This window comes from Bufo bufo, chromosome 9 (genome assembly GCF_905171765.1).
Source record: "Bufo bufo chromosome 9, aBufBuf1.1, whole genome shotgun sequence".
In the NCBI taxonomy this organism is placed as follows: Eukaryota; Metazoa; Chordata; class Amphibia; order Anura; family Bufonidae; genus Bufo; species Bufo bufo.
Window position 1 is genome coordinate 225,180,608 of NC_053397.1, and position 23,462 is coordinate 225,204,069.

The 23,462-nt window shown below is 44.3% G+C and overlaps 1 protein-coding gene across 11 annotated transcripts in view; it reads left to right on the top strand.

Annotated features, from left to right (window-relative positions):
• The window catches only part of ST3GAL3 (ST3 beta-galactoside alpha-2,3-sialyltransferase 3), a 274,491-nt gene that overhangs the window by 161,646 nt on the left and 89,383 nt on the right, over positions 1–23,462 (top strand). For all 11 annotated transcript variants that reach the window (XM_040407845.1, XM_040407844.1, XM_040407848.1 and 8 more), the window contains one exon: positions 22,200–22,292. In XM_040407845.1, coding sequence (XP_040263779.1) covers positions 22,200–22,292 — 93 coding nt within the window. The remainder of the gene's footprint in view (positions 1–22,199; positions 22,293–23,462) is intronic.

The following is a 23,462-nucleotide window of genomic DNA, read 5'->3' on the forward strand; positions in this document are numbered from 1 at the left end:
ACGACAATGAGTGGTCTGTAACAGGATTAGGTAATACACTAATGTAGGCTTCAAGTGATTGCTTAGTGAATGGGGATTCTGGGCCAATGCTATTGAAGACCTATAAAAGGAAGGGGGAGAGGAGGTCACTGAATTGTTTGTGAAAGGCTGTAGTAAAACCATCTGGTCCTGGGCACTTTCCAGACGGTGAGTTCCTAATGATAGTCTTAACGTCCCCCTCAGTAAAGTCAGAATCCAACATTTCTCTGTCTGCTTCTGAGACTGTGGTTAATGCTGTTTCAGAAATAAACTCCTCTATACGCTTCACTAAGGAAGTAGATGACATATCTGAGAATTGGCCTTTGAGATTATATAATTTAGAGTAATATTCTCGGAACACCTCTAATATCTCTGTAGGATTGTGTGTGTCCCTGCCATTGCTTTTTGTGATGTGGGGGATAAAAGTTTGTAACGCTCTAGGGTGTAGTAAGCGAGTTAGTGGCATACCGCATTTATTTGAGAATTCATAAACAAAACGTTTTGCTTGGTCGCGATATTTTTTGTATTGCTGATCTATCAAGGTTTTGATAGAGTCTCTGACTTTGAGCAATTCCACATGGGTAGTGGTGGAAAGTGTTCGTTTATGCAGTATTTCTAAGTCATGTGCTTGTGTGAGGAGGTTAGAGAGTTTGAGTGCTTTCTTCAATCTAGTACCATGTTTTATAAAGGTTCCCCTAACATCGCACTTCAGTGTCTCCCATTGTGTTGGGAGGAGGATATTGTCAGTGGCGTGTATCTGTAGGAATTCCCTAACTGAATTCTGGATGTGTGCCATTCATACCACATCTTTAAGAAGGTTGTCATTTAATCTCCAGGTCCATGATTTAATTGTCGCATGTGGGAGGTCTACTGCAAAATATATTGGTGAGTGATCGGAAAACAAAATATCTCCAACAGAGGCCTGTGGTTTCCATGCTAAAGTGTGATGGCTGACGAGGTCTATACGACTATATGACTGATGTGGTGGGGAGAAAAATGTATAGTCTTTACCTTGTGAATGGAGAATCCGCCAAACATCTATAAGTTGAAGAGAGTGGCTATGAGAGCAGCGTTCCGATTCGCAGTGGACTCCAAGGATGGATTCAATGTGAAGTTGTAGTCTCCACCGATTATCACCTGTCCCTCCATGAAATCGGCCAATTGGTTCAAATAAGATCTGCAGAAAGAGAACTGTTTCTTGTTAGGCAGATACCAGTTTACCACTGTGAATAAAGTTGAATTAATCTTTAGCTTAAGGAAAATGTAGCGCCCCTCTCCATCCATTTTGACATCCACTACTATTCCTTGCAGGGAACCGTGTAGTGCTACTGAAACACCTCTAGATCGTGAATCTGGGCTCGGGTTATGATACCATTGTTAAAAATACCTATCATGAAGCGCCGGCACGTGTCCTGCTCTGAAATGTGTTTCTTACAAAAGAAGTATTTTTACTTTCTGCTTATGCATATTTTTGGATGATCTGTGATCTCTTTTGAGGGGTGCTAAACCCCCGGACGTCTAAGGATCCAATTTCTAAAGTGGTCATCTCTGTTTGATGTCAAGTGAAGTAAGACGGGAATAAAAATAAATAGAAAATAAATAAATAAAAAGTGGGGGAAAGAGGAGGAAGGAGGAGTTAAAAGGGGTGTTTAAGTGATTAGTTCAAGATAGGGAAAGAAGGAAAGAGAGGCGAGGAGATGACTAGAAGTAAAAGCACGAGTGAGGAGGAATATATAGATATAACTTATTGGAGAGACAATAAGTGATAGGAAAAGTAATCAAGAGACGGCGAAAGTATATCTCACATCAAGGGATGTGAGTCCCTATGTGGAAGTGGGTTTTCAACAGAGGAGCTACCTCCCATGGACAAAGAGAGACCCTATAAGATTGTCTTCCAAACATTAATGTAGACATCACAAATATCAAACTATGAACATTCGGTGTGTTAGACTTCCCAAACCCCAAGGCCTTTAGACAGATGCTCGTGAGACTCATAAGAGGTCGACACTAGTATTTCTAAACCCACTACAACACCCATGAAGGTCTGCCGTCCGAGCCCCCCCTCAATAGGGAGAAATAGGTCCAGGAGGACAGACCAACACAGGCGCACCATAAACCGTATATCCAACCACTATGAGTGTGAAGGCTCCATAATTGACTCTATCAAGCCAGGCACATGTAAATGCAAAATAAACTCATGGTAAGGAAAATTATATCTGGTATCTTGTGCTTAGCATCTCAGATGGTCCTACTTAAAGAGGTTTGTATGCAATCAGCTTGTCTGTTGGCTAGTGATTTACTGTTTCCGAGTTGCCATATATATGTCTAGGCCCGACACCCATGTTACTGTGTATAAATCCAAAGTAATGGGAGCCTGCCATCCAATAACCCAAAACCCCACCACGAGAGGGGGTTCGAGCTCCGGAGGGCAAACCTAACCAGAAGAACCCCTAGCAAAGCCAGCTGTATAAGCCCTATATTCTAAGCTTCGTGGTACCTGATCATCTGAACCTAAATTTAATATGAACTACATGCAATATTATGTCCAAAAAGGCCATACTGCTGCGTCAGTTAACTGGAACCGTCTTCAAGGTATAGAACCATATAACATATCTCAGGTTTGCACATCATTTACGTTTGGTTTAATATCGTTCCCGCAGTGCTCCACCATCTAGGCGCTCAACCTCAACATGAGAGGTCAAGCCCCAGAGGATAGACCAACGCGGAATTTATAAATGCGCAATCTAATAAGTGCAATCAAAGTATAGGAACTAATTGATCCCAACTAAGTGACCGTCCCAAGTATTTTTCAGGGCTTTGTGTCAACTTCAGAGCAAAGTGTGGTGGGCATATTATGAACACTGCCCTTGTCTGGACCCATTAAGCTGAGAGTCGCGGACATTTCAATCTATGAGGGTTCCACCCCGTATGTCTCTTGAACCTTGGCCTCTGATGGTGCGGCGGGAGTTTCGTCGCGGTGTTCTAGGTTCCCTTTGTGGCCTTGGTGGTAAGTTCATCATGGTACCGTCTGGGAGAGCAGGGCTGTGGAGTCGGTAGATAAATGGTCCGACTCTGACTCCGACTCCTCAGTTTTTGGTACTTCCGACTCCGACTCCGACTCCTCTGTATTTAATATGCGAATGTATTTTATACATTCCTTGAAGGAAAGATAGACAACATACATGTCATTACCACAGAACTACTGGCTAGGAAGCTGCTGCCTTCTCCTTTGTGTGCTGATCTTCTGCTGAAGATAGGGCAGTGGGGGGATCCAGGAAGGGGCAGGGGAAGGGGCATTTATTGTAAAACATGATTTCCCTTGTAGAATCCCATAGTCATGTTTAAAGTTTAAGCTAACAATCTGAGTTTACAAGTTTTTATAGCCTTAGCTGAATGACAGCAGTTTGTCAAATGGTTTACAGCTCCAGTCTTGAGCTATTGACTATCCATTCCCTTCAGTTATACAAGTGTCTAGTCCTGCAAAAAACATATTTCCTTAAAGGGCTTCTGTCACCCCACTAAACTCATATATTTTTTTTTTTGTGTACTTATAATCCCTGTCCTGCCATCAGGCGCACTGAGGGAGTGCAGAGGAGGCGAGCCTCCTTATCTCAGAGAGCCTGCGCCGAATCAACACAGGCGCGCGATTTTCGAAATGCTGACAGGGCTGGCCGGAGGAGGAGATCGCGGCTGGCCCTGTCAATCAACTGGAGGAGGGCGGTTTTATGCGGCTGCTACCAGCAAGTAGACGCCCTACTTGCTGGTAGAAAGGTAATTAGCATATCATAAAAGTTAGTTTTTTGCTAAATCTACTGAACGAAAATTATTAATAACATAATGTATGGCAATATGGCAGGATAGGGATTATAAGTACACAAAAAATATAAAATGAGTTTAGTGGGGTGACAGAAGCCCTTTAATCAGTTATCAGTGAGAGGCTAGGTTAACCATTGGTGTTGCGTTCCCTGTAACAGCGGAACACAATGGAAAGTATAAGTGTTGCCGCTCCTTAACTGTGCGTTGCGTGCCATATAGTGAAGCATATGAAAAGCATGCTTCTTCATGGTCAATTAACGTGTTCGTTTTGCGGTAACGTGACGCACTGCATGCATTGACCTTTATTCTTATGAATGAAGCGGGCACCGGGCCCCGCTGCCATTACAGAAACAGATGCCGGCCCCCATTCACTACACAGGGACACTGTTATGGGGGGATCTGTGGAGACACATAAGATAAGATGCTATATATGTGTCATCCACAGATGCTGCCCCCACAATGATCCCCCATAACAGTGAAATCTACATATGCCCCCATAACAGTGCCACCCACAGATGCCCCCATAACAGTGCCCCACCCACAGATGCCCCCATAACAGTGCCACCCACAGATGCCCCCATAACAGTGCCATCCACAGATGCCCCCATAACAGTGCCATCCACAGATGCCCCCATAACAGTGCCATCCACAGATGCCCCCATAACAGTGGCATCCACAGATGCCCCCCATAACAGTACCATCCACAGATGCCCCCCATAACAGTGCCATCCACAGATCCCCAATAATAGTGTCATCCACAGACCACCATTAGTTCAAAACCCACCAAAAGAACACCTTTTGGTTTAAAATATTTTTTTTCTTATTTTCCTCCTCAAAAACCTAGGTGCGTCTTATGGGCAGGTGCGTCTTATAGGGTGACAAATATGGTAATTAATTATAACTTTTTGTGAATTGGGACATTTAAACTTGCTTTTTTTTATTTTTTATTCCAATTTAAATCTAGTAGAAGTCGGTTCATTTTTTGCCGACTCCGACTCCAGGTACCCAAAATTGCCTCCGACTCCTCGACTCCGACTCCACAGCCCTGTGGGAGAGAGGGCCATTCTGTGATCTTCACTGGAGTGATGCCCACTGCTGCAGAGAAAGCTGGTAAATCTCTGGGGTTATTAAAAGGTCACTGTTTGCCCATTTAAGCGGACCTGCAGGCGGAAGGGAAAACCCCATGTATATTCTCTTTCATGCTGCTGCAGGACAGATAGTAAGGGGCGTAGAGCTTTTCTTTTCATCAATGTGAGACGCAAGAGATCTGATAAAACCTGCATAGGGGCACCATTATATTGCACTTGGCCTGCCTCTCTGGCCCTCTCTGGCTTTTTTCATTATGTCTGTCTTCTATTTGTAGTGATATACCCGGAAGATAACATCTCTGACCCTCTCTGCATCAGCGGACTTAGGCCCCAAAGCGCGATGAGCTCTGTCCAGCTCTATAGTAGTATCAGGGGACGGGCCTCTAAGAGGTTGTTAAGATACATTGAAGTGTATTGTCTAAGTCTTTAGGCGTCACCAATTCTGAGAGGCCCCTCGCTCTAATGTTGTTTCACCTTCCGCTGTTTTCTGCATCGTCCAGCATGTCTGCGAGGTAGTGCAGTTAAAAAGTGTGGGACTCTAAGATGGATTCCTGAGTGTCCTGTTTAGCAGCGACAACCGCGATAAATTGCTCCATCTCTGTTACTTTCTCCCCCATAGAGAGTATCTAGTTTTTAATGGCGTTAACCTCTGCCCTGTAAACTTTTTCCAGTCTGGAGATGTAGGACTCCATATCATCTTTGGTGGGAATGGACGATATCTGCGTGTGGAGGTCCCTTATGTCCGAGAGGGTGGATACCTCGTGATGGGCAGTAGTGCGGTACTTTACAGCGGCAGGATTACTTGTAGGGGAAGTAGGGAAAGCCATGGGTTGTGTGGATTTAGGGGTCAATTGCTCACATGCGGGGCTCAGTGAAGGCCATTCCCACTCTCCTTTCCACCTGTCTGAGGTAATGGCGGCTTCCCGTGCTTCTGGACTGTAGCCACATGATGGTGGCGCTAATGTCCCTGACAGGAGCTTTTCCCTTGTTACCTTCTGCTTCTGGGTGAGAGGAGAATTCAAGCGCCCCTGCATGCTCGTCTGTGAGAACTTCCCAAGAAGATGGCGCGGGAGGTGAACGTTGCGCACCTACGGTAAGGAATCTCTCGATGCCTTGCGACGAGGAAGTCTCTGGCTGACTAAGGGTAGTCTGAATGCTTTTCTTCTTTCTCCCTACCATCTTGGGAGGTGCATTGATGTCTTTGAGATGAGTTAGGGTCTCTCCAATAGTCCAGAGGCAGGATCTGAAGTGAAGCTCGTCTTTACTCCTCCATAGCCAAGCCATGCCCCCCCCTTCTTATTTATAATCATAATGCTTCAAATGAATGGCACCCGGCTCCTAGAAGTGTATCTGTAATTTGCCATGTTGATTCAATTCTTGGTGTTAGTGCCTTGTGATGGGACGATTAAATGTTTGTAAAAGTTAGTATTTTATGGGAGTTGGAGTATTAATGCCTGCTGTAGTTGTAATGTCAGATGCTGACCCCCTGTACGCCGACACACGTAGAAAAAAAGATGAGCCGTTAAAGAGATAAGACACTGAAGATAAATCTGCTAATAAAACAGCCTCTCTGGATCTTTATGACTCTCTCTTGTCAATAAAATGATTTACGGTAAATACAGGAACAGGAAAAGTCCTGCCTCCACCAAGTGGGACTATGAATCTCTGAGATCAGGTCTTTTTAATGGCTCGTCTTGTGTTGGGGCCTTTAGGCTTCTCATACATGATCCCCGCAATCTCTTTATGTATTCATTTTGCTGCTGGTCACTCTCTTCCTCTTAAAATAAAAATTCAGTATGGGGATTTGTCTTTAAGTGAACAGATCATTTTTATTTTAGATAACATAAATGGACGTTTCTAACACAGTTTTGTTCCATTTTTGACCAGACATTTTGTGCTGATTCATTTTCTGGTACAAAGTTCCAAACCCCATGCATCTTGTCACACAGCCAGTTACATAATAAAATTCTACCTCCAGCAAGTGGAGCTCAGACACTTGTTGATGATGGATTTATTAATGAATTTATTGTGTGCTCCCTCTAGTGGTGGCTGTGTGCAGCCTGAATTATGTACTTTATGTCTATACAGTAGATATGGAGTTATGACCCCTATACAATATATTATGAAAATAACCAGCCCAACATTTTACAACTATTTCAATAACAAAATGGTTGTGGATTTTGCTAAACGATAAATAGAAAATCAGTGCAAAGATGTTCAAAGATTTTTTGTTCCTTGACTTCTGTTTGTCTTCACCAACTTCATGGCTCTAAGTTCAATACTTTTCTTGCCCCAGTTCTTCCTTATTCAGAACATACCATACCCTAAGCCATTCTGAAGTTTGTTTGCATTGAAGTCTCCACCATCCTTGGGTTATGGAAATATTTCAGATGTCAGAAGGAACAGGGATCACAGGCTTGGTTTACCTGCACACATTCCCTGGAACCTGAGCTGACGGACATTTTCTGTAACACTAAAGCGTGACTGAAGCTGATTACAAGTATTCTTCTACTTTCTATAAAATGCAGCTGCATCCATTTGTCCATAAATTAAGCATCTGCTTTGCATTTTGCCAAAGGTTCAGCCCAGAACAAAATGTTTAATGGGCATTTAATTTTGGTTGTGATGATGAACATTCATATGGTGACAAGATGAAAATTCAGCCGTACAACCAATGTTATTCCTCATTAGATCTATAGGATTTTCCACCTTCAGTATTTAACTCCTTGGATTCCTGGTATTACTGATTGCAGCCCAGCTGTAATATCTGATATTTGTGCAGTGTCTACTCTCTACAGGGCATTCAGAAAGAATTCAGACCCTTTCACGTTTTATGTTGCAGCCGTTTGCTAAAATAAAATTTTACAAAATCACATTTTCACCACCATCCTGACCTTAATCCTCATAATGAGAAAGTGAAAACATAATTTTACTAATGTTTCAAAATGTATTAAAAAAAAAACAACAACAAAAATTTGGCTCCGATATAAGTCTTCAGCCCATTTCACATGGAAATAAATATTCAGCCCCTTTGCTGTGACACTTGACACTTTGCTCTGGTTCCTCCCATTTCTCTGGATAATTTCTGAGATGTTCTACACCTTGATTGGAGTCACCTGCGGTAAATTCAGTGGATTGGACATGATTAGGAAAGACACAGTTCTGTCTATATAAGATCTCACAGCGAACAATGCATCAGAGGAAAAACCAAGCCATGAAGACGAAAGAACTGCCTGTAGAGCTCAGAGACAGGAATGTGTGGAGACTTAGATCTGGAGAAGGGGACAGAGACATTTCTGCTACACTGAAAGTCCCATGAGCACAGTCGTCTTCATAATTCTTATCTGGAAGAAGTTTGGAAAAATCAGGACTCTTCCAAGAGCTGTCGCCCACCAAACTAAGTAATCGGGGGATAAGGGCTTTGGTGAGAGAGGTGACCAAGAACCCAATGGTCCCTGTGGCCGAGCTCCAGAGATTCTGTGTGCAGATGGGAGAAACTTCCAGAAGGTCGACCATCACTGCAGCCTCCACCAATCTGGGCTTTATGGCAGAGCAGCTGGAAAAAAAAGTCTCTCCTCAGTAAAAGACACATGAAACTCTGCTTGGAGTTGGTAAAAAAAATCATCTAAAGGAACTCAGACTGTAAGAAAGAAGATTCTCTGGTCTGATGGAACTAAGATCAAACTTTCTGGCCTCAATTCTAAGCGTCATGTCTGGAGAAAACCAGGAGCCGCTCATCACTTGCCGAATATCATCCCTCTGTACTTTCCTACCGTGTCCTTCTCCCATCCCTTGTAGATTGTAAGCCCTTGTGGGCAGGATCTTCACTCCTTCTGTACCAGTTTGTAACTTGTGTACCAGTTTGTAACACCCCTTTTCATATGTACAGCATCATGGAATGAATGGTGCTTTAATAATAAATAATAATACAGAAGAGATAGAAACTCAACTGTATAACCAAATAGAGCGGACGGCACAGGCTGGTACAGTAGTCATAATGGGAATTTTAACTTCCCAGACATTGACTGGGGTCATGGTTCTGCCTCAACTGTAAAGAGGAGGAAATTACTAAACGTGCTGCAGGACCACTTTATGGGCCAGTTTGTAGAAGCTCCCACTAGGGGCGATGCTCTGTTGGATCTGATAATTTCTAATGATGCAGAGCTTGTTGGTAATGTTACTGTTCGAGAAACACTAGGTAATAGTGACCACAATATAATTATATTTCTCCTAAACTATAAGAGGCAAACTCTGTCAGGCAGAGCAAAGACACTGAATTTCAAAAAGGCCAATTTCCCTGGGTTGAGGGCAGCATTTCAGGGCATAGACTGGGAGCAGCTACTGTCACTTAATAATACAGAGGACAAATGGGAGAGCTTCAAATCCACATTGAGTAATTGCACTAAAAAGTTTATCCCTTTAGGTAACAAGTATAAACGGCTAAAATTAAACCCCACATGGCTTACAGCTACTGTAAAAAGAGCAATAAAAGACAAAAAGAGGGCATTTAAAAACTACAAATCTGAGGGGTCAGCTGTAGCGTTGGAAGATTACAAAGGGCTTAATAAAAACTGCAAAAAGGAGATAAAATTAGCAAAAATACATAACGAACATCAGGTGGCAAAAGAAAGCAAAACAAATCCCAAAAAGTTTTTTAAATATATAAATGCTAAAAAACCTAGGTCTGAGCAGGTAGATCCCTTAAATAATGGTAAGGGGGGGGGGGGGTAGTCACTGAAGATGAGGAAAAGGCAGAGTTACTAAATAGTTTTTTTAGCTCTGTATATACAAAAGAAGAGAAAGGAGCTGATATCTGTGGCGCCGGGGTTGTTAGTTCATCCAGTGATATACTCAATTAGCTAACTGTAGATATGGTCCAAGAGAAGTTAAATAGGGTAAATGTGAACAAAACTCCGGGTCCAGATGGATTACACCCAAGAGTTCTTAAAGAGCTCCGTTCAGTCATTGCTGTGCCCCTGTTTATAATTTTTAAGGATTCTAATTGGCGCAAAGCAAACGTGGTGCCCATATTCAAAAAAGGATCTAGGTTCTTCACAGGTAATTATAGACCAGTTAGTTTAACTTCTGTTGTGGGAAAAATGTTTGAAGGAATCTTAAGGGGCTATATACAGGAGTATGTGACTATAAATAATATTATAAGCCTGGACAGAGGGGCGGCTGTGGATGTAGTGAGGTGAGTAGAAGCCTGGACAGAAGGGTGGATGTAGTGAGGTGAGTAGAAGCCTGGACAGAGGGGCGGCTGTGGATGTAGTGAGGTAAATAGTAGCCTGGACAGAGGGGCGGCTGTGGATGTAGTGAGGTAAATAGTAGCCTGGACAGAGGGGCGGCTGTGGATGTAGTGAGGTGAGTAGTAGCCTGGACAGAGGGGCGGCTGTGGATGTAGTGAGGTGAGTAGTAGCCTGGACAGAGGGGAGGCTGTGGATGTAGTGAGGTGAGTAGTAGCCTGGACAGAGGGGCGGCTGTGGATGTAGTGTTTCTGGATTTTGCAAAGGCTTTTGATACTGTCACTAGACGCTTAATAAGTAAAGTAAGGTCTATTGGCTTGGAAAGTATAGTTTGTAATTGGATTGAAAACTGGCTGAAGGACCGTGTCCAGAGAGTTGTGGTCGATGATTCCTATTAAGAATGGTCCGGGTTATAAGTGGTGACCCCAAGGGTCAGTGCTGGGTCCTCTGTTATTTAATTTATTAATGAAATTGAGAACGGGATTAATAGCACCATATCTATATTTGCAGATGACACTTAGCTGTGTAATACTGTACAGTCTATGGAAGATGTCCACAAACTACAAGCTGACTGGGACGCTCTGAGTGATTGGGCATCAACTTGGCAAATGGGGTTCAATGTGGACAAATGTTAAGTTATGCATCTTGGTAGTAATAATCTCTGTGCTTCATATGTCCAAGGTGATGTAGCACTGGGAGAGTGACTTATAGAGAAGGATTTGGGTGTGAATCTACAGCAACTGTGCAATTCCAAAGTCATGTTAGTGTGGACCAGAATCTCTAAGGAATGACTCTTTGATCTCATCAAGGTGCCACTCGTTATTTCTCACTTCCACCTGCTGAGATTCACACAATTTTGAAGCCATCAATGTCCTGTCCGCCGTTCCTGCACCGCTTTCTGTATTTATTGATTTTTATGTTCTTCCAGTACTTTCTTAAGAATAGTTTCGAGGAAGTTGGGCTCTTGGTTGTCCACATGAGGCTCCTCACCTGGAATCCGAAACTCCTTATCTGACACCAGGATGCAGGTGCAGGGCCCATAGTGAGACCTCTCCTGGTATGATGCTGCCTTCCTACATTCCCTACAGTTTTTTTTATTTTTATGTTGACATCTTTAAAATATCTTGTTGCCGCTTTTTCACAGATGTGACGGTTTAAATGCTGAATTCCAGAAGTTACTGTGATCTCTTCACTATCGGATATAAGTGATTGCTGCCATATTCTGATGCCATTGTGTAGTTTTAATTATCTGTTCATACCTGGAACCTGACATTGCAGACATGGACACTGGCGTGTCTCCTCTCCATTATTTTTTTTTTAACCTATTCACACCCACAACTTCATTTAGTAGAGCTATGCACCTATACTTTCTGTCCTCAAGGCCAGTGTTTCTGGTGGCATATGAACACATGTGTATACGCCTGCTTCTGCATTGCCATCATATGGCATCCAAACTCATTTATTGAAACTACTTTAGGAAACACTATACCCTGAATAACAGAGTCCAATTTCTTTTTTCCGCCTGTCCAGCAGTTTCAGTACAGTCTAATACGGTTGTGTACTAGAATGCTGATACACGTGTTCAGTATTTAGATGTACCACTGAGGAAGAGGTCAGCAAGACCTCAAAACGCGTCTGGTGCTATATGCCGATGCTCTGAAAGATCCCACAACCAATTGAAGCATGGCCATGCGATTTCAACTCTATAATTTAATCTGGTGAGGCGACTCTTCAGTAATTTGGAAAATGAAGGCAAAAAGCGATCTGCACCCGTGAATTCGAATCCAAATTCTCGCGAGAACTGTGCACGGAGCAGAATAGAGACAGTCCAGGCAATTGCAAGAAAATCTTACCGCTACGCAGGTATTGACTTGCCCGGAACACCTACACCTGAGTGCACGCTAGTCAGTGTGAACATCACATACCATCAGGTGGGGTGAGTGCTCGGTGAGCAATCATTTATCCGTACAATATACTGCGGCTATCAAAACTGTTATCTGTGATTTTGGATGCAATACTATATCAAAGCGTGCAGGCGGCCAGTATTCCAGCGCTAATACCAGATGCACAATAAGGACATCTACTGATATAATTTATTTCGACAGGAACTTATCTTGCACCTTATCCCTCTACGATTTTTTAATGATTTTTTGTTATTATTTTTATCTAATTTTTATTGAATTCTAGTGTTGTAGTGTTATATGCTATTATTATTATTATTTATTATTAAAGCGCCATTCATTCCATAGCGCTGTACATATGATAAGCGGTGCACATACATAAAACAGACAATTGCACTAATCATAAACAAGACGAGTTACAGACTGGTACAGAAGGAGAGAGGGCCCTGCCCGCGAGGCTTACAATCTACATGGTATGGGAGAAGGACACAGTAGGTGCGGGTGAAGTTGGTCATGGCGGTATAGAGGCAGCAGGGTCACTGGTTGTAGGCTTGTCTGAAGAGGTGGGTTTTCAGGTTTCTTTTGAAGGATTCCAATGTAGGTGAGAGTCTGATATGTTGGGGTAGCGAGTTCCAGAGTGTGGGGGATGCACAGGAGAAATCCTGGAGTCGATTGTGGGAAGAGGCGATAAGAGGAGAGGAGAGAAGGAGGTCTTGTGAGGAGGAGGTTATGCTATATATTTTAAGTGATGTTATTATTGTGATACCCTGTACTATTAGTATTAAATAGTGTGCCTGCTCCATGATAGTTTGAGTGCTTGCCTTTCAAGTTTATTTTATCTAGTGTGCACGTATTGAATAGGGTGATTCAATTTTAGGTTAAAGCACCTGTTTCATAGCCATAGGGGGTGAGCCATTCCATTATTTCTCCTTCAGTATTTAGATGTACCCTTGTTGTCTGACTGCAGAACCAGGAACTGATTGGGATTCTGGAAATATAAGGCTGGAGGTCTCATTTTTCATAATAGCATGCCTTCCAGCTCTCAATCCTGCATAATGTACAGTAACATGGCCAGAGCAGAGGGGGCACAACTCTACATAACTGAACATACTTATATACCATTAAAGGGTTAATTCCACCAGCTTTTTTTATATATAATAATAAAACACCTAATTATGAACATATTTTGTATTTTGTAACTTATTTAAAAAGTGACATTTTCTAACATAGCACAGCATTTACTTACAAAGTATGCCGCACCCTTGTGTTCAGTTACTTACATAGTATGGCATCCCCTGGTGTTCAGTTACTTACATAGTATGCCTCCACCTGGTGATCAGTTACTTACATAGTATGGCATCCCCTGGTATTCAGTTACTTACACAGTATGGCTCCACCTGGTGTTCAGTTACTTACATAGTATGGCATCCCCAGGTGTTCAGTTACTTACATAGTATGGCTCCCCCTGGTGTTCAGTTACTTACATAGTATGGCACCCCCTGGTGTTCAGTTACTTACATAGTATGGCTCCACCTGGTGTTCAGTTACTTACATAGTATGGCACCCCCTGGTGTTCAGTTACTTACATAGTATGACACCCCCTGGTGTTCAGTTACTTACATAGTATGGCATCCCCTGCAGTTCAGTTACTTACATAGTATGGCTCCCCCTGGTGTTTAGTTACTTACATAGTATGGCTCCACCTGGTGTTCAGTTACTTATAGTAAGGCTCCCCCTGGTGTTCAGTTACTTACATAGTATGGCTCCACCTGGTGTTCAGTTACTTATAGTATGGGTCCCCCTGGTGTTCAGTTACTTACATATTATAGCTCCACCTGGTGTTCAGTTACTTACATAGCATGGTACCACCTGGTGTTCAGTTACTTACATAGTATGGTGCCACCTGGTGTTCAGTTACTAACATAGTATGGCTCCTCCTGGTGTTCAGTTACTTACATAGTATGGCTCTACCTGGTGTTCAGTTACTTACATAGTATGGTACTACCTGGTGTTCAGTTACTTATATAGTATGGCTCCCCCTGGTGTTCAGTTACTTACATAGTATGGCGCCACCTGGTGTTCAGTTACTTACATAGTATGGCTCCACCTGGTGTTCAGTTACTTACATAGTATGGCTCCACCTGGTGTTCAGTTACTTACATAGTATGGCTCCACCTGGTGTTCCGTTACTTACACAGTATGGCTCCGCCTGGTGATCAGTTACTTACATAGTATGGCTCCGCCTGGTGTTCAGTTAGTTGCATAGTATGGCGCCCCCTGGTGTTCAGTTACTTACATAGTATGGCTCCACCTGGTGTTCAGTTACTTACATAGGTATAAAAGTTCGGTAGGCGGCGCTCACCTGGTCAGTCTTGCAGTGGAAGCACGGACGGTGCTTGGAAGGGGCACCAGTTGGGAACAGCACTTCTCTTGAATCACAGCGGATGTTACATCCCTATATACGGTCATCCCTCACAATTTGGCCATGGTTTCCTTAGCTTGGTTTTTGAATGTCTATTCTGACTTTTCTCCTACCTTCCAGGATTTTGTTTGTCGGGTTGTGCTCTTTCTGCTAAAACATAATGTCTTTATGTTCTCGCAACGTTACTTCTTGCAATTGACAGGAGTTTCCATGGGGGCAAAATTTTCGCCCTCCATGGCAAACATTTATATGGCATGGTGGGAATGTCACTTTTTATTTTCAGCAGATAACCCTTGGATCGGCTCCCTGAGATGGTACGGTCGCTATATCGATGACCTGCTGTTCGTGTGGTCAGGCGATTCTGCAGCCGTGCCATCTTTTTGGACCTTTCTCAATAATAACCATTGCTGTCTAAAATTTACCATTTCACATGACATCACCCCCATTGCCTTTCTTGATCTCTCTTTGGAGGGTGACTCTGCGACTCATCAAGTCCACTCTAGTACCTATCGCAAGGACACGTCAGGTAATACAACTCTCATGGCCACATCTTGCCATCCTCCACATGTGGTCCGTAATATCCCTAAAGGGGAATTTATTCGGGCCAAAAGAAATTGTTCTAAAGATGACAAACAATATGTAAATTGCAACACGAACCATGTGGTGTATTGCATTACCTGCACTATATGCAGTCTGCAATATATTGGATGCACAACCAATAGTTTAAAAGTCAGAATCTGTAAACACCTTTCAGACATTCCACATACCAGAGAAAGAAATGTTTCAGCGGCCAGTCTACATTTTGCGGTCTCTCATCAGGGAGATACTGCAGGTTTTCAGGTTCAGGCCCTAGAAAGGGTTAATCCTCCTGCTAGAGGTGGTGACTACAAGCGAAAGCTCCTTAACAGGGAATCCTACTGGATTTTTTGTATGGGATCCCGGGTCCCAGCAGGGTTAAATCGCAAACATGATTTAATCCTGCATTACTGATCTTTGCTCAGATATACTTTTAAAACTGTTTATGTGTTTTTTGACATATCCAACTTTTTATTTCTATATGTATCTTTGCCTTTATACTCACATGGCATTTGGATAGTAGGCGGAACCCAATTTGTGTGTCCACTCCTGCTCATCCAAACCATCTGCGAGTGCTAGGAAGTTCAGCTATTTAAGTATGTAGCCATTCAGCAACCAATGTGTCATGAATAAGGATCAGTATTAGAGGATCCGAAACATGTAGACCTGCTTGCCGTGTTGGATTGTTTTTTATCCTGTGTCATTTTGGAATAAAGAACAACGTCTTTTTTGGAAAGCTGGACATCCCGTCTTATTTTTATTCAGTTACTTACATAGCATGGTACCACCTGGTGTTTAGTTACTAACATAGTATGGGGCCCCCTGGTGTTCAGTTACTTACATAGTATGGCGCCACCTGGTGTTTAGTTACTAACATAGTATGGCTCCCCCTGGTGTTCAGTTACTTACATAATATGGCGCCACCTGGTGTTCAGTTACTTACATAATATGGCGCCACCTGGTGTTCAGTTACTAACATAGTATGTCTCCTCCTGGTGTTCAGTTACTTACATAGTATGGCTCCACCTGGTGTTCCGTTACTTAAATAATATGGCGCCACCTGGTGTTCAGTTACTTACATAGTATGGTGCCACCTGGTGTTCAGTTACTAACATAGTATGGCTCCTCCTGGTGTTCAGTTACTTACATAGTATGGCTCTACATGGTGTTCAGTTACTTACATAGTATGGTACTACCTGGTGTTCAGTTACTTACATAGTATGGCTCAACCTGGTGTTCAGTTACTTATATAGTATGGCATCACCTGGTGATCAGTTACTTACATAGTATGGCACCACCTGGTGTTCAGTTACTTACATAGTATGGCGCCACCTGGTGTTCATTTACTTACATTCACTGAGCAAAAATATAAATGCAACACATTCCCTTTTTGCTCCCATTTTGCATGAGCTGAACTGAAAGATCTGAAACATTTTCTACATACACAAAAGACCCATTACTCTCAAATATTGTTCACAAATCTGTCTAAATCTGTGTTAGTGAGCACTTCTCCTTTGCCGAGATAATCCATCCCACCTCAAAGGTGTGGCATATCAAGCTGCTGATTAGACAGCATGAATATTGCTCAGGTGTGCCTTAGACTGCCCACAATAAAGGTCCACTCTGAAATGTGCACAGTTTTGCCTTACACCATCACATAGAGTTGATCAGTTTGTTGATTGTGGCCCCTGGAATGCTGGTCCACTCCTCTTCAATAACTGCGAAGTTGCAGAATATTGGCAGGAACTGGAACACGCTGTCGTATACGCCGATCCAGAGCATCCCAAACATGCTCAATGGGTGACATGTCCGGTGAGTATGCTGGCCATGCAAGAACTGGGATGTTTTCAGCTTCCAGGAATTGTGTACAGATCCTTGCAATATGGGGCCGTGTATTATCATGCTGCAACATGAGGCGATGGTCGTGGATGAACGGCACAACAATGGGCCTCAAGATCTCGTCACGGTATCTCTGTGCATTCAAAATGCCATCAATAAAATGCACCTGTGTTCGTTGTCCATAATATAACCCACCGCCACCCTGGGCCACTCGATCCACAACAGTGACGTCAGCAAACCGCTCACCCACCCAACGCCACACACGCTGTCTGCCATCTGCCCTGACAACTGGGACTTATCCGTGAACAGAACGCCTCTCAAACGTGCCAGACACCATCGAATGTGAGCATTTGCCCACTCAAGTCGGTTACGACGACAAAATGCAGTCAGGTCCAGACCCTGATGAGGACGACGAGCATGCAGATGAGCTTCCCTCAGACGGTTTCTGACAGTTTGTGCACAGTGGTATCTCTAGCTTTCAAATTTTGGGGCCAGAACAAAAGTAGGGGGGCAGCTATAACAACGGTACATTTACACAAGTATGCTTAGAAATGCTGCGATACTTTACCCAATACCTAAAACCGCAACAGGGAAGAAAAGTCCTGCTGTCTGTGGTTTAAAAAAAATAATACAATCACTCAGATTTCAACATGTCCTAGTTGCCTGTGGATTACACTGTTATAGGGAGGGGGATCTGTGGATGACAATGTTATGGAGGGGGATATGTGGATGACACATACCGTATATAGCATCTTATGCTATATGTGTCATCCAGAGATCCACCCCATGACATTGTCATCCACAGATCCCCCTCCCTATAACAATGTCATCCACAGAACCCCCTCCCTATAACAGTGTCATCTACAGATCCCCCTCCCTATAACAGTGTCATCCACAGATCCCCTCCCTATAACAGTGTCATCCACAGATCCCCCTCCCTAAAACAGTGTCATCCACAGATCCCACTCCCTATAACAATGTCATCCAAAAATCCCCCTCCCTATAACAGTGTCATCAACAGATCCCCCTTCCTATAACCGTGTCATCCACAGATCTTCCTCCCTATAGCAGTGTCATCCACAGATTCCCCTCCCTATTGCAGTGTCATCCACAGATCCCCCTCTCTATAACAGTGTCACCCACAGATCTCCCTCCCTATAACAGTGTCATCCACAGATCCCCCTCCCTATAGCAGTGTCATCCACAGATCCACCCCATGACAGTGCCACACACAGATTTCCCTCCCTATAACAGTGTCATCCACAGATCCCCCTCCCTATAACAGTGTCATCTACAGATCCCCCTCCCTATAACAGTGTCATCCACAGATCCCCCTCCCTATAACAGTGTCATCCACAGATCCCCCTCCCTAAAACAGTGTCATCCACAGATCCCACTCCCTATATAACAATGTCATCCAAAAATCCCCCTCCCTATAACAGTGTCATCAACAGATCCCCCTCCCTATAACAGTGTCATCCACAGATCTTCCTCCCTATAGCAGTGTCATCCACAGATTCCCCTCCCTATTGCAGTGTCATCCACAGATCCCCCTCCCTATAGCAGTGTCATCCACAGATCCCCCTCCCTATAACAGTGTCACCCACAGATCTCCCTCCCTATAACAGTGTCATCCACAGATCCCCCTCCCTATAGCAGTGTCATCCACAGATCCACCCCATGACAGTGCCATACACAGATTTCCCTCCCTATAACAGTGTCATCCACAAATCCCACTCCCCATAACAGTGTCATCCACAGATCTCCCTCCCCACCGCTCACAGGAGTGTACATTTGACATTTCTAAACTGCAATCCATATCCTGCAATAACTTTAAATCAGGATTCAGCGGCCGCTCATCTCTACTAGTACCTTAACCTTACACCACTCAGCTAGCTTCGGTAACAGGGCCAGGCTACAGCCTACAGGCACTGCCTGTTAGTTGTTACAGAGCGAGCGCTGATTTCTGCAGGTCAGAGGATACGGATTAAAGTTTAGAAGAAATGTAAACTTCTGTGAGCGGTCCAGTGGCGGATCCAGAGCCTGGTCTCGGGAGGGGCACTTCCAGATTATTTTCTGTCCGCCGCGACAAAACAATGGTGCTTATAGAACAGACTACACAGTGTAGAGGTATACTGTATATTGTGTGGCACAGTGTAGGCTATATGTGTATAACATAAACATATTTCACATGAAAACTTACAATTACTTGTCTTGGCCCTTGGGGATCTCGGATGCCTCTTCAACACTTGGCCGGGGGCTCGGTGGAGCTGATGTTGTGTTTTTTCCTAATAAGAAAGATTTCATAATTAGGATTTGGAGAAGGGGCAGAGGGATAGCAGAGCAGAGAGAGGCCGGTGCTGCTACTAGGGGGTCATACCATGGGGGAGTAATAAAGCCCACCATAATGCCAACCCCCCCCAATAGAAATAATTCTCCTTATAATGTGACCCCCTTATAATGCCCCCAGTTGAGCTAATGTCCCCATAGTGCTCCCATAAAGTGCCCGTATAAAATACCCCTATGTAGTGCCCCCAGCAAATGCCCCCATAGTGCTCCTCGCTCCCCTTCCTCCTAGTGCCCCCCATAATGTACCAGTATAAAATGCCCCATATATAGTGCCCCAGTAGATGCCCTCAGTGTCCCCCATAATTTGCAAGTATAAAATACCCCTTCTTAGTGCCCCCCCGTAGATGACCCCATAGTACTCCTCTCCCCTCTTCCCCATAGTACCCACCATAATGTGTCCCAGTATAAAATGCTACTGTATAGAGCCCCCCATATAAAATACCCCTTTTTTGTGGCCTTAGTAGATGCCCCTATAGTGCCCACAAATAATGTGCCCGTAATAAGTGCCCCCAATAATGTGCCAGTAATGAGTGCCCCCAATAATGTGCCAGTAACAAGAGCCCCCCATCATGTGCCAGTAACAAGAGCCCCCACATTATGTGCCAGTAATAAGAGCCCCCCATCACGTGCCAGTAATAAGAGCCCCCCATCACGTGCCAGTAATAAGAGCCCCCCATCACGGGCCAGTAATAAGAGCCCCCCATCACGTGCCAGTAATAAGAGCCCCCCCATCATGTGCCAGTAATAAGAGCCCCCCAATGTGCCAGTAACAAGAGCCCCCCCATCACGTGCCAGTAATAAGAGCCCCCATCACGTGCCAGTAATAAGAGCACCCCATCACATGCCAGTAATAAGAGCCCCCCCATCATGTGCCAGTAACAAGAGCCCCCCCCATCATGTGCAAATAATAAGAGCCCCCCAATTTGCCATTAACAAGAGCCCCCCATCGTGTGCCAGTAATAAGAGCCCCCCCAATGTGCCAGTAACAAGAGCCCCCCCATCATGTGGCAGTAATAAGAGCCCCCCCAATGTGCCAGTAATGAGTGCCCCCAATAATGTGCCAGTAATAAGTGCCCCCAATAATGTGCCAAAAAACAAGAACCCCCCATCATGTGCCAGTAACAAGAGCCCCCCATCATGTGCCAGTAATAAGAGCCCCCATCACGTGCCAGTAATAAGAGCCCCCCCATCGTGTGCCAGTAATAAGAGCCCCCCCAATGTACCAGTAACAAGAGCCCCCCCATCATGTGCCAGTAATAAGAGCTCCCATCACGTGCCAGTAATAAGAGCACCCCATCACATGCCAGTAATAAGACCCCCCCACCATCATAAGCCAGTAACAAGAGCCCCTCCATCATGTGCCAGTAATAAGAGCCCCCCCAATGTGCCAGTAATGAGTGCCCCCAATAATGTGCCAGTAATAAGTGCCCCCAATAATGTACCAAAAAACAAGAACCCCCCATCATGTGCCAGTAACAAGAGCCCCCCATCATGTGCCAGTAATAAGAGCCCAGCCCCCATCATGTGCCAGTAATAAGAGCCCCCCCATCGTGTGCCAGTAATAAGAGCCCCCCAATGTTCCAGTAACAAGAGCCCCCCATCATGTGCCAGTAATAAGAGCCCCCATCACGTGCCAGTAATAAGAGCCCCCATCACGTGCCAGTAATAAGAGCACCCCATCACATGCCAGTAATAAGACCCCCCCACCATCATAAGCCAGTAACAAGAGCCCCCATCATGTGCCAGTAATAAGAGCCCCCCCAATGTGCCAGTAATGAGTGCCCCCAATAATGTGCCAGTAATAAGTGCCCCCAATAATGTGCCAAAAAACAAGAACCCCCCATTATGTGCCAGTAACAACAGCTCCCCATCATGCCAGTAATAAGAGCCCCCCATCACGTGCCAGTAATAAGAGCCCAGCCCCCCATCACGTGCCAGTAATAAGAGCACCCCCATCGTGTGCCAGTAATAAGAGCCCCTCCAATGTGCCAGTAACAAGAGCCCTTCCATCATGTGCCAGTAATAAGCCCCCCATCATGTGCCAGTAATAAGAGCCCCCCCCATCATGTGCCAGTAATAAGAGCCCCCCCATCATGTGCCAGTAACAAGAGACGATCATGGAGGTGAACATGCTGGATGTGGAGGTCCTGGGCTGGTGTGGTTACACGTGGTCTGCGGTTGTGAGGGCGGTTGGATGTACTGCCAAATTCTCTGAAGAGCCTTTGGAGACGGCTTATGGTAGAGAAATGAACATTCATTGCACGGGCAACAGCTCTGGTAGACATTCCTGCTGTCAGCATGCCAATTGCACGCTCCCTCAAACGTTGCGACATCTGTGGCATTGTGCTATGTGATCAAACTGCACATTTCAGAGTGGTCTTTTATTGTGGGCAGTATAAGACACACCTTTGCAATATTCATGCTGTCCAATCAGCACCTTGATATGCCACACCTGTGAGGTGGGATGGATTATCTCAGTAAAGGAGAAGTGCTCACTAACACAGATTCAGACAGATTTGTGAACACTATTTGAGAGTAATGGGTCTTCTGTGTCTGTAGAAAATGTTTTAGATCTTTGAGTTCAGCTCATGCAAAATGGGAGCAAAACCAAAAGTGTTGCGTTTATATTTTTGTTCAGTGTAGTGTGGCGCCACCTGGTGTTCAGTTACTTATATAGCATGGCGCCACCTGGTGTTCAATTACTTATATAGCATGGCGCCACCTGGTGTTCAATTACTTATATAGCTTGGCGCCATCTGTTCAGACAAAAAAAATTAGTTCACATATGTTGATAACTCGTTTATTTTGCTGGGAGCTGTTCCTTCAGTTGATCTCTAGGTTAATGTATATTATATGTAATTCTCATGGAGGTTTCTTTAGTGTTTTTGTCGTCTTTTCATCCTGTACATCTGTTTTGATCGTTTTGTGTTTCATTTTTTTCCAGATCAGCAGAACTTGCAACCAAGTATGCAAACTTCTCCGAGGGCATCTGCAAGCCAGGATATGCATCTGCAATGATGGCTGCCATCTTTCCAAAGTAAGCAGGTTCTTCTTACATTGCCTGTTATGGACCTTCCTCCTCTCTGGAGACCCCTGTATAGAGTCGACACATAATGTCTGGCCACCTCACGTTTGGCAGGGCTACATAAGAACCATTCCTTTAAATTGCCAGATATCGCATTTGGCCCCTCTTATGTCTTCTGCCATTTTCTTGTAACACAAATAGTTGTAAAGTGTCATTACCCACTCTGCACCGATTTGCAGTATTTCCAGCGTCTGTGGGGGGGCAGGCGGTCCCGGGGCATTTCTCACGCTTAGTGTGAAGCTCGTTATTACAGTCTCTTCCTGTATGACCTTTGCCCTGTAGCCCTCTCCCCACAACAGCGGTTTGGAAGGTCATCTCCTCGACGGTATTGGGTAACTTCATCCCACCCATATATCCAACCGCAGATATGACGCCTCTTGTAGCAGACAAAAGACCTCTTCTGTGGGTAACGCTCTCTGTTCTATTGGGCGATTTTATCTCTTCGGGGTCAGTCATATCCGCTGCTCAGCGCAGAGTTTATAGACTGGGAAAGAAATGCATCTTTATGTGGAGGAGGAAATGACTAATGTGATTCCTATTCTATATGATCCAGTAGATTGTCAGCTCCGGAGAACAGAGCTTCATGTTATCATATTGGCATGTTCCTCTTGGTTCAGGTTTGTGTGCGGGGGCGTCCCTATCACAATCTTATAGCATCAGAGGAAACTGGGGGGTTAGGGCGCTTTCCCAGAACCTCTTGTATAATGTGTATAGTGTTTATTCTTGTATTTCTCCTCTTTGAAACAACTAATTTTTATGTACAGCATAAGGCAATTGTATGGATAATGCACCCGAGGAGCTCACAATCTATTCCACTTATGTACTGTATCACTCCCATCATCCCTGACCACTGGAGCTCACAATCTATCCTACTTATGCACTGTATCACTCCCATCATCCCTGACCGCTGGAGCTCACAATCTTTTCCACTTATGTACTGTATCACTCCCATCATCCCTGACCGCTGGAGCTCACAATCTATTCCACTTACGTACTGTATCACTCTCATCATCCATGACCACTGGAGCTCACAATCTATTCTACTTATGTGTACTATATCACTCTCATCATCCCTGACCACTGAAGCTCACAATCTATTCTCCGTACTACACACAGACAAAT